At 37.0% G+C, this 12765-nt stretch overlaps 1 protein-coding gene across 2 annotated transcripts; it reads left to right on the forward strand.

The window, feature by feature from the left end:
- Positions 1–2948: 2948 nt before the first annotated feature.
- Positions 2949–12515, forward strand: LOC127812046 (solanesyl diphosphate synthase 1, chloroplastic). 2 transcript variants are annotated; one of them, XM_052352325.1, is made up of 6 exons: positions 2949–3503; positions 3614–3738; positions 10148–10275; positions 10365–10468; positions 11482–11609; positions 11707–12515. In XM_052352325.1, the coding sequence occupies exons 1-6, from the start codon at positions 3305–3307 to the stop codon at positions 12253–12255; spliced, it is 1233 nt and encodes a 410-aa protein (XP_052208285.1). In that variant the 5' UTR covers positions 2949–3304; the 3' UTR covers positions 12256–12515. The 2 variants fall into 2 exon arrangements, with proteins under 2 accessions (XP_052208285.1, XP_052208286.1); XM_052352326.1 differs by lacking the exons at positions 2949–3503; positions 3614–3738 and adding an exon at positions 4785–6736 and having other exon boundaries at positions 10161–10275.
- Positions 12516–12765: the final 250 nt, after the last annotated feature.

The following is a 12765-nucleotide window of genomic DNA, read 5'->3' on the forward strand; positions in this document are numbered from 1 at the left end:
ATAAAATATATTTGGGCTTAAGTTAATATTTGGACTAAATTGAATTTGGACTAAATATTAAATTAAATATTATATTTAGTCTAAATTGGATTTGGGCCAAATTAGATTTGGGCCAAATATTAAATATTATATTTGGGCTTGAATTATATTTGGGCCAAAATATTTTATTTAAACCTATAAAATGATTTGGGCCATTTAATTATATTTCTAGTTGGACTAGAATAAGCCCACTTAAGATTCTAATTGAATTAGAATTAATGGGCTAGCCCAATCCATTAGGGTTTGAGAAACCCTAGTATATTTTTCTATAAATATCCCTTTATGGGTTGCCCAAAAGAGAGAGAATTTTTAGTGTCGTTTTTCAAGAGTTGAAAAACGTATTGCTGTTCACTCTTTCCCGTTTCTTTTTGGCATCAATTTGTAACGTGGGCGTTCTTTTCCATCCATACACAAGTCGGGAAAATGAGAAGGAGCTAGTACTCATATTCCGCTCTCCTTGCCAACGGACGTGTACCGCGTATCACGAGTTAGAGGTCGGACCCTTGGACGGCTCGAATCCGCGAACGACTCGATAATTTAAAGGTTAGATTTATTTTAATTTGTATGTGAATGATTTGATTTCGACATTGATCCAATTGTCGGGATCGGGGTAAGGTTCAAAATTTTTGAACTACGTTGTTTGCCCCGTAGCGATCTTGCTTTACTTTCAGTTCTTACCATTGCACTTGGCCTTTTATCACGTTTTCCACATATGATGCCAAATTGTTGTTGCCAAAATACAATAATTGAAATTTGTAGGGCCGAAACCTAGAGTGGAGCCTCCGATTTCTATTTGTTAACGGTTTGCAGGTGCTCCGAGAAAAAGATTACTTAGAGAGAAATTTCAGAGTTCGGGAGAAAGGGTTATTTGGGAAGAGTTTTGGGCTTCAAAATGAAGGGTCTTCCTAGATGAAGCTGGTTGGCTCTGAGAGAAAGGTCCTCTATGAAGAAATTGGTTAACTTAGGGAGAGATCTGGTTGGCTCTAGGAGGAAAGGTCCTTCGAGAGGAAGTTGGTTGGTTTAGGGTAGACTTAAAACACAAAAACAAGTTAGAAGACACGTAGGGATTCCTTACCCCGTGTAGACCCGTCGATGCTTAAGTCAGTTCCAAATAGTAGAAATTGCTCCGGGTGGATATTGAGATCCCTCCAAGTGGAATGTGTGTGCACTAGGTGATGCAAGTAAGAACAATCATTAGTATGAATGAGATCAGTTTACCTTAAGTAGGGAAAAAAATATCATTCTATTTGTTAGGAAGTAGGGTATTTATAAGCGTGATTCTCAAGAATTTCATACTGGCCATGTGTCGCATCAAGAAGGTTGCATCTGTTAGATGGGCATGGGAGGAATCCCCTCGGGGGATTTGCGTAGCCAAGAGAATTCTCTAAGAGAAAAGTGGGCCTCGCGACTGGCTACCCGAGGGCAAGGTATACCGTGTACATCATTTCTCTAGGAGTAATGATGTTTTTTACTTCTATTTTCTCTGGATAGAAGATAGATTCCAGTAGGAGCATGACTCGAAACCTGGAGGGTGTCATCACCTATTTTTGCTTCAATTGGAGAGTTCACTTGCTTAACTAAATGGATGCTTCAGGTGAAAAATTATTCCACCCGGATGCTGCAAGTGGAAATATTATCCGCCCCGAGAGAACAACACAACATTAGTTATCTAGAATCTAGACTTACTTGTGACAAAATTAGGAGTCCTATATTTATTATGAGTGACAAATATTTAATTTTTAATTAGAGAAAAACTCTTATTAAAGGGTGGTCTTTTCTTTATAAATACAAGTTAATGCATGTTATGTGAAATACACAAAAATACATAGATTAGAGATTCTCTCTTGTCGACTTTTTAAGACCAATCACCATGAAAGATATTAAAACTCGGGACCCTTCTTAAACACTTGTGATCATTCAAGGCTATCAAGTAAGAAGATTTACTTCCAATTGTGCTCATTGAGGAACACAAAATTCTTGACATAATTTTTAACAAAACCACATTATATTTTTATCAATTTTTTGAAGAAAAATTCTATTTGCACCCATCTTGTTTTCTCTTTGCAACCACTTTCTACAATTACATAATTATTTTTCAAAAATACCCTTGTACACAGTTATCCCATTTGGATCTCCTATCATCACCAGTTATCATCGCACTCAACCATCATCACTGGTAGCTGCCCATTATCGTACTAGTCGACAGTCGAGAGAAACGCGACTGCCATCATCATACCCCAACCCCAAGGTTTGAGTGCATTCAAATGCTAGGGTTAAGGGGCGTTCAGATACTCCCAAACCATGGGGTTCAAGTGCAATGATGACAGCCGCGTTTGTTGTGGCCGCCGGTAAGAGTAAGGCTGGCAAGAAAGAGAGAAAAATGGAAAAAAATGGATACAAAGATGGGTGAGAGGTGAAAGTTGATAGCGGTTGCGTTCGTCGCAACCACCGATAAGAGCTTGGGTCGCAAGCAATGATAGGTGGTAATGATGGGCAGTTGCCAACAATGATGAATAGCTACAAACAAAGTGTGATGATCAGTGACTACAAATAAAGGTAAAAATGACTTTTTCTCTGAAGTGTTTTTCAATATGAGTGTAGAGCAAAAATTGTGGGTGGATATAGAATTTTCCTTTTTTTTGAACCAAGGAAGGGAGGTAGTATAATTTTAAGAATATAGAAAGTACATACTGTAATTTAGTAAGGCTTAAGGGGTGCCAAATGTAATTTACCCAAGTTTGAATACGAGGATCAATTAGAATCACGCGTGGCAGAATCTAAGATCGGTGATCCCCATTGAAGCAGAGTTGGCTGGCAATCATTTGACCACCAGTTGCAACTACCCATGGGAGTATGCGTTGACTAAAATTGACTGACCATCTGAGCCCGTTTGTTTCTTTGCCGCTCTTTCCCTCTCTGTTTCTTTCTCATCAATCACCATAGTCCATACGCACCTCTTGTCCTGAAAATATATTTGCCTTTGTCCAAAAACCAAAAGTGATTAAAAAGAGTTAGGTGTGGCCTTCTTGGATCCACTCAATTCCAGGTATTTATTCACAACTCGTGTCCTTTGCCCCTCTTTGGACTCAACTCCAAATTCTCTTCTGTGTCCGAAGAGAACAGCCATCAAGTCCTTGATTATATGGTTGGGACGAATGCTTTCTCGGCGGGTTTTTGGTGAAATGTTAAATTGAGGACTTTTCGCAGTTGGGTTTTTGATTTAATAGAAAATTTTGGTGTTTCGCACATTTGGCTATTATTGACGATGATGTCAATGACATGCCATTATCTTGAGTTTGGTAGAACTGGGCTGGATTTGGTGGGCTTTAGGTCTTCTTCCAATGCAAAGGGTGCGCGGAGGAGAGTTAGGAGAGGCTATGGCGCCCGGAGATTGGTGTTTTGCCGGGGTGATATTGGTCGGTGTCGCGCTTTCTCTACAAAGACGCCGGAGACTGTGGTCAATGGTAGTTTCATTGCTTTGCCAAGCACAATTTCTCTTTGTTTCTGGTTCTAAATTTATCCCAACGTTTGAACTTGTAGAATGGACTAATGACTTGTTATGGGAGCATTGTAGGGGTTTCGCCAGGTCCCCCGGTGGTGTTCGATGTGAACAAAGAGCGAATGGGCCCTATTTCACTGCCTAATTTGTTTCAATTGGTTGCTGATGACCTCCAAACATTGAACGAGAATCTACAGTTCGTAAGTACTTTGTTAGAAATTCTTCTAATGGGTTCTATGTTATAAGATGATGTTATATTCTACCTTAGGACCTTATCATGGTAAAGAGCTAATGATGTTCTACTTTATAAATCTTTCGCTTGAATGTTGTTTGGCAAAAATCTGGTTATGCATCCTGATTTTTATTTTTCTATGAATGAAAACCTACTAAGAGTTTGAAAATAAATAAGGGAAAAAGGAACTATTATGAGTTCTGGCTATGCGCATAAAAAACAATTGATACTTGACAGATGAAGAATGGCATGGCTCACTTCTGCACGTCATAAGCGTATGGTGCATCAAAATTAATGTTGCTCGAGATAGTAAGGAAAATATTGTAGTTTATTATTCTATGGACGTCTGCTCTGGGTCGAGTTGAGTGGGAAAAGGAGATTATTAACCTGAACCTAAGAGATTGAAAGGATTTGTCAAATTCAGTGGTTTTTTCTTTAACTTGGTTCTATTTAATTAGTTACCTTTTGATCAAGTATAGTGTCAGCACCAGAATTTAACATACAGAAAAAGATCATTGTGTTTGTATCTTAAAGTAGTGGCTTTGGATGGTAAGAGTTTTATCGTAGTTACTCTACCGAAATAAGTTAAGAATTGCAGCCCAGTTTTCCTTATTGTGGCACTTGTAAAACAAATAAATAAATATATTAATGAATGTGTTATGATATTTGGTACTTGACTTAATCTTGGCCTTTTGATCCACTAAATTTGCTGACAGACACTTATGCATTGTTCTAGTTAATGTTATTGTCAACATACTTTTATTCAATGAATGGAAGACCTTACCAAGACCCTAATCAATCAACTAGGAAACTGAGAGCCACATAGCAGTATGGCTCGATTTTTGCTTCATACCAACCTGCTAAGAAGTAGAGACTTGAAGGTTGTTAGATTTTTCTCATGGAGAGTAAAGCAAGCAAAGTGGGGGAGACAATGAAATACACTTGATATCAACTTGAATTATATTTCCTCTAGTACTTTGGATCCAACTCTTATTTGTAATACAATGAAAATTATTACTGACTGATGGAGGGAATGGATTTAGGGAAGCCATATTTTATGGAAGTTCTAGAACTGGTATTAGCATGATTAATATGAAGCCATGGTCAGAGAGAGGTTAGCTGATAAAGGGTTTGGTAGACAGCCAAATTGCAGCCTTGTGTTGAAGATGTTTCTTTGGAGGAATTGATGAACTTGTCTAACATTTTATAGAATTAATCTTGATGAAGACAAATGCTTCGAGTAACTTCTAGGCCTTAAAACCCTGAAAGATTTTCTCGTTGAACATTATACACAAGGTTGGTCATGGTTTATCCGGTCCTTTCTCTTTCTCACTTTCTCCCTCTCTAGAAGTTCGGAGGCTGAAGAGATTGTAAACTAACTAACTTGTATTCCAGCCACTCCATTTAAAAAAAAAAAAAATCCCCCTTTGTTTTGGATTGAAAAGTATTACAATCTAAGGGCAAAAAGAGGATCTTAGAGGTTTTCCTGTTCTAAGCTACTGTCAAGCAGTTACCTTTGCCTATCAAATCCTAATGAACAACACAATTTATAAACTACCTATCAAATTAATAAAAAGATAATCCTTGCATTATTGAACTGAGAAATCACAGTGAATTCATTTCCTACTAGTTATCATAAAAGCAAATTCCTAATGAAGTGATGTTTTCATACAACCAGACTAAATGCACACTGAACCCAATTTTGATTTACATCTAATCCTTGAATTATGGATTCATCCACCAATAAACACTTGGCAATTTTTTCTTTAAACCTGAAATTTTCATCTAGTATACAGTCTAATAATTCTTGTAGATCTTCACTACAGTGATTGCAATGAATGGATTCCATCAAGGGAATAGCTTATCTCATATAGCATCGTGACCTTTCTAAGATTACAAATTTCCAACCCCAAAATGGGACATCTAACTTTAATGAAGCATTTATAATACAACAGTCTTACTGATTTGGCATGTTAAGGTGAATGCAATCCGGAATTGAGTCCTTTAAGCAGTTAATACTTACCTGTCTTTCACTAGACTTACAGCAGTTAATACTTACCTGTCTTTCACTAGACTTACATTTAGTAGTTGTAATGGTGTATATGTTGCCCACCTCAATCATGTTAAATGTAATCTAAGTTCACCATGTTCTAAACAATAATCTAGAATCTATTTGTCCAACAATTTAGATATGCCATGCCATCAAAAGGAAATTGTGTTATATCTACTACCAGCAGCAACAGCAATCCCAAGCCTTTAGTATGCTATGTGGGGTCAGATACATGAATTCTAGGCTTTGAATCATTTGTATCTATGGTCATATCTTCTATTAGCCCATTATCTGCTATGTCATGTTTAAAGGTTTCTTAGTAGGTTTTCTTTGGTCCAAATATATAATTTCAACAGGTGTCCTTAGTGCACAAGGCTCCCTGCTTTTCGAGGATTGTTTTTATGCTCAACCGTACTCTTGCTTCGCATAAAATTTGTTTCCACAATTTGAATCCACAACTTATCTGTCACAAAAGGGCACAATTACAGTCATGTATGGTTAGTTATATAATCTACTAAGTGCACAATTTCACTCAAGACTACAAATGAATTTAGTTCGTGTGCATACACAATCTACCTAAAATGCATTGCATGGACCTAATAACATGTCATGTACCAATACAATTGCTAACAAAGCACGAATAGATGATGACATACATAATAACAATGCCATAACTATGCCTTAAAAAGTAAATACCATCCAACATCCAAGTGAGCCAATTCTCTTTCATGTCTGCACGCCATTTAGCATATTATTGCTGCATGGTTGTGGTGGCATGCTATTGTGCAGCAAGCAAGAGGTGGTGGTAGAATGTGTAGGAGTACTGTTATTGGGCTATTGACAAAGACTACAATAGTGGCTGAAGATGTTACTTATAATGTGTTCTTGCCCATGGTGGTGGCTCACTCTTTATCAGGTCAGATAATGGCCCATTGATTTTATGCTTCCATGGTGTTCTCATGTTGCCACAGTACTGCTAGGCTCTTGAGCTCTGCTTTATATCCTTTTCCTTCATTTATTTATCTTTTTACTTTTTATGGTTCATGATGGAGGGAAAAGAATCTCTACAAAATCCATCAGAACTGTGTTTTCCTGTTTATCATATCGGAGAGAATTTTATAAATCGGAGCATCTTTAATCTGTCTATTGTTCCATCATTTATTGGCTTTAATCCTTGACTTCAACACAGAATCAATAAAGTGATTTCCAAGTCACTTTCTGCATCATTGTTTGGATTAGTCTTGAAAAACAACAACAACAACAACATATCCAGCCTTTATCCCACTATGTGGGGTCGGCTACATGAATTCTAGACTTCCATGTATTTCTGTCTTTTATCATATCCTCGTTTAGATCCATATATTTCATATCAAATTTTAATGTCTCTTCTAAAGTCTTCTTGGGTCTACCTCTATCTCTTTTTGTGACTAATTGTTCCATTTCATCAACTCTCCTCACAGGAGCGTCTCTTAGTCTCCTTCTCACATGACCAAACCATCTTAGTCTAGTCTCTCTCATCTTTTCCTCGATTGGCACTACTCCTACCTTATTACGAATAACTTCATTTCTAATTTTATCCTTTCTTATATGTCCGCACATCCATCTTAACATCCTCATCTCCGCTACACTCGTCTTTTGCTCATGCTGGTATTTGATTGCCCAACTGGTATTTGATTGCCCAACATTCTGAGCCATACCAGTCTTGTCCTATAAAATTTTCCTTTCAATTTTAATGGGATTTTACCATCACATAACACCCCCGATGCATTTCTCCATTTTAGCCAACCTGCCTTAATTCTATGTGCAACATCCTCGTGGATTTCTCCTTCTTTTTCAATCACTGATCCCAAATATCGAAAATGGTCTTTTCTTTGTAAGATTTGGTCTTCTAATTTTATTATAACATCATCCACTCTTGCATTTTTACTAAATTTGCATTCCATATATTCTGTTTTCTTTCTACTTAATTTAAATCCCTTAGATTCTAAATTGTTTCTCCACAACTCAAGCTTAGTGTTCACTCCTTCTTTTGTTTCATCCACCAACACTATGTAGTCTGCAAATAGCATACACCATGGCACATCTGTCTGAATATCTTTAGTGAGTTCATCCATTACTAGGGCAAATAAGTATGGACTTAGTGCAGAACCTTGATGCAGTCCTATTGTAGTTGTAAATGGTTCAATATCCCCTCCGCATGTTCTGACCCTTGTCTCTACACCATGATACATGTCCTTAAGGGCTTGTATATAGGCTATTTTGATTCATTTCTTCTCTAAAACCCTCCATAATACTTCTCTAGGGACCCTATCATAGGCCTTTTCTAGATCTATAAACACCATATGTAGGTCCTTCTGATGATCCCGATACCTTTCCATTAGACGCCTCAGTAAATATATAGCTTCCATTGTTGACCTACCAGGCATGAAATCAAACTGATTTTCTGACACCTTTGTTTCCTTTCTGAGCCTCTGCTCTATTACTCTCTCCCAGAGTTTCATGGTATGGCTCATTAACTTAATTCCTCTATAATTTTCACAATTTTGAACATCTCCTTTGTTCTTGTATATAGGAACCAAAGTACTCTTCCTCCACTCATCTGGCATCTTTTTTGATTTAAGGATGGCGTTAAATAGTTGCGTTAGCCAGGAGATGTCCTCTTCTCCCATGCATTTCCATGCTTCTATTGGTATATTATCTGGTCCCACTGCCTTGTGATTTTTCATCTTGTTTAATGCTTGCCTTATTTCATTTGAACTTATGCGTCGCTAGAATTGGTAGCTCACATTCCCTTAGGAGTTACTAAGATGTCCCAACCTAACTCTTGTGTCACCACCATCATTGAATAATTTTGTGAAATACTCCTTCCATCTCTCCTTAATCGCTCCCTCATTTACTAAAACATTTTGATTGTCATCTTTTATGCATTTTACTTGATTTAAATCCCGTATTTTTCTTTCTCTTGCTTTAGCTAATTTATATATATCCCTTTCTCCATCTTTTGTATTAAGTCGTTTATATAGATTCTCATATGCTTTTGACCTTGCTTCACTAACAGCTCGTTTATATAGATTCTCTTGCAAGTTTTCTTATTTTTAATTTTCAATTGTACCTCTTCATTCTACCACCAAGACTCCTTAAGGTTAGGGGCTCTACCATTTGTCTCTCCAAGGACTACCTTTGCCGTGCTTCTCAGAGCATTAGCCATTTCTTTCCACATTTGATTTGTCTGTCTTTCTCCATTCCATTCCCTTCTACCCCTTAATTTTTCTTTGAAGATTAGTTGTTTCTCCCCTTTTAAGTTCCACCACCTGATTCTTGGATTTTGTTTTATGTGATTTTTTCTCTTCCAATTTCTTACTTGGACGTGAAGTACTAGAAGTCTATGTTGGATTAGTCTTGAACTTTAGGAAAAATGAACTAGTGTGGTCAAACTAGAGGCAGGGTATTGTAACTGGTCAGAAGGCTTTTGATTTCATAGACTGGGGAAAAGAAAAAAAAGAAAACTAATTCTGCCACCAGTATGAAGAGGCAAGCATTTGTCTCTTGAAAAGTTGGATTCTGCACCTTATATATGGAAAGATATTGCATTAACTGTCAATCTCTAAGTCTTTTACATTTAATTACTTTGCTCTTGTCTCTTTGCAAACACCCATTGCTTCTGTTAATGTGATAACTGAATGTGAAACTTATTCATTTGGGATGAAATGATTAGAAAAATCAATTTGCATGACTTCAATGATTGGGTTTTGAAGGTTGGTCTTACCACTTGTCATTGCACAAATGGGATGGAATTCTGTGCTAGATAGCTTTTGAGTTTAGAATCGGCATTATAAACATGAATAGCTGAGTTCTTCCTATACATTTGATTGAAATATAAATACCTATTTGTTGCCTTGGAGCTTTGTTATGAAGGTCATTTTACTATGGGTATGCAATATGCATCACTAGTTAGGAATATTATGGTTGATTGAACGAATGAGTTTTTCTTTCAATATTTGTCAATTAAGACAAAAGGAGCAAGTCACTCTTATTAGCTCAGGCAAACAAGTTTTATTTAAGTTAAATATCTCACAGTTGAGTGAAAACTAATCATGAGATTCCTCTTCAATTTTGTTGTTGTACTTGAAATTCAAGACAATATTCTTAATTTAAGGATAGGTCTTATTGACTACTGAGTTGTTCTAATTCCCTTGAAAATATCTTTTGCTTTCATGTATATCCATTTTACCTTTAACAAATTCTGATGGTTAGGCTGCAATGCGCTCAGAAATCTGAATTCCCCCATATTTCTTATAAGCTTTGTTCTGATAAAGATTTTCACTAGATTGTTGGTGCAGAAAACCCAGTTTTGATGTCTGCCGCAGAACAAATTTTTAGTGCTGGTGGGAAGAGGATGAGGCCAGCTTTGGTATTTCTAGTGTCAAGAGCAACAGCAGAACTTGCAGGCTTGAAGTGAGCAGTGTGCTATTTTCTTCGTCAGTGTACTCTTTTGTGTAATATTAAACAAAATGAATGTTTTATTTAATACAATCAATTACCAGGGAACTTACCAAAGAACATAGGCGCTTGGCAGAGATTATTGAGATGATCCATACTGCAAGCTTGATACATGATGATGTATTAGATGAAAGTGACATCCGCAGAGGTAACTTTTAGCTCTTTGCTGAAGCTCTGTGTTTTTTGAAATGTTTTTGCTGCTATATGGCTTTTGCGAAGTGTTGTTCATTTCACATGTTGATTAGTATCCTTGAAATCTCATATCCATGTCAGACCCCAGCATGGTTGGTCCTTGTTAATGCTGATTTCTAAATTTTGAGTTGATTATGTCTGCTATTTGGGACTTGTTTGGACATACTTAAGCCCAATACAATTGTTTGTTTCAGTTCAGATTTTGTGTTGAACCCCTTCATCTTCTTTGATGATGAAGTACCTTTTTCTTCTTCTCTACTTGTCTTTAACATTGTATTTTTGTTTTCATAACAATATTAGATTTGCCAAGCTTCATTGCTTTCAGTTGCATCTGGAGTTTGCAAAGAGCACAACCATTTCTAGTGACTAACAGATTCCTACAGCCCAGAGGATATTCCACCACCGTATGTGTCCCAATCCCACGTTATTAGTCTAAAAGAGAGGTCTTGGATGTATTACTTAGTGGATCTAAGATATAAATTGAGTTAGCATTTTTAGGTGCAGGCCCATAGTGCTATGGTCTGGACTTTCTGCTCCCAGCACGTTTCCAGCTTGTGCAAAGCCTCTGCATGCTACCTCAATGGAAACCTGTACGGACTTATGAAGTCTTAGATCAAGGACTATGATTTAATAATCTGTAGGAATACCTGTTGTCTAAGCTAATTTTCTTTCGCTAAGGCTGCTTTGCATATGTTGTATCTTTGGTTAAACAAACGCAAGAAAGGAGGGATTGATATGGTAACTTGTCCAGTTTTGTGCCCCGCAGAAACTGAGACTTTGATCATATGATGGCATGCCCATAAAATTTCTAATAGAACAGCTACAAGAGGTGCTACAAATAGTACCAAATTCAATTTTTTATCCATTCTCAACCTGCCCTAAGCAATTCTATTACTCATGTCATGAACTTATTCAGATTTGACTTGCTTTCTTCTAATAAAGCTGTTCCATATTGCTGGCTATTTGCAGGAAAGGAAACGGTTCATCAACTCTATGGTACAAGAGTGGCAGTGCTTGCTGGGGACTTCATGTTTGCTCAGTCATCATGGTACCTAGCCAATCTAGAAAATCTTGAAGTTATAAAGCTCATAAGTCAGGTACTCTTTACGAGTCCTTAAATACTGGAGTGCTTTAGTTGGCCATTATAGACTGTGGAAACTATAGAGAACATAAAGTTTTTGGCACCTTTAACAGGTTATTAAAGATTTTGCTAGTGGAGAAATAAAGCAGGCATCCAGTTTTTTCGACTGTGATGTCGAACTGGATGAGTATCTAATAAAGAGCTACTATAAAACAGCCTCTTTAATTGCGGCTAGCACCAAAGGAGCATCAATTTTTAGCGGGGTTGACAGTAGCGTTAGCGAGCAGATGTATCAGTTCGGGAAGAACCTTGGTCTGTCCTTCCAAGTAGTTGATGACATATTGGATTTCACACAGTCAGCAGAGCAGCTGGGTAAGCCGGCTGGAAGTGACCTGGCGAAAGGGAACCTTACAGCACCGGTGATTTTTGCGCTTCAGAAAGAACCAAAACTGAGGGAGCTTATTGAATCTGAATTCTGTGAGACCAGCTCCCTAGACGAGGCAATTCAACTAGTCAAGAGGCGTGGGGGCATCGAGAGTGCCCGAAATCTAGCAAAAGAGAGAGCCGACCAAGCAATCCAAAACCTTCAATGCCTTCCTCAGAGTGCGATTCGACGAGCATTGGAGGGAATGGTGAAGTATAATCTAGAGCGGATTGATTAGAAACTTGTCTTGAGCAGAGAATGTGATCAGACTTGATGCTTAAACCATTCTAACATGCAAGGTGAGGGCTTGAAGATTATCATCAAATGAAGCCCCTCTTCAGCAAGTGTTCACGCTTGCTTTGACAAGCTACTTGAGATTGGATATGTCTTCACAACAAATGGGAAATACCCATAGTTGTTAAATTAATATTCAAATTGAGAATCGAAATCTTTATTTTATGAATCGTGAATTGAGAATTGAATCGAATTGAATCATAAGATTCGGTACATATTTTCAATTTCAACTATAAATAATATATATCCATAGAAAATAAATAATGTGCCACTATGATTAATTCTTTTAAATATAAATAGATATATAAATAGATAAATAAACTTTTAAATATATTTGCTAAGTTTAAAATTATATCAAAAGGCAAAAGTATATTTATGTTACCTTTAAATTCAAATTGTACTAAATTAAACCATTTTCAAAATAACAAGCTAAAAAAAAAAAATGTACAACTAT

This window comes from Diospyros lotus, chromosome 10 (genome assembly GCF_014633365.1).
Source record: "Diospyros lotus cultivar Yz01 chromosome 10, ASM1463336v1, whole genome shotgun sequence".
NCBI classification, from domain to species: Eukaryota; Viridiplantae; Streptophyta; class Magnoliopsida; order Ericales; family Ebenaceae; genus Diospyros; species Diospyros lotus.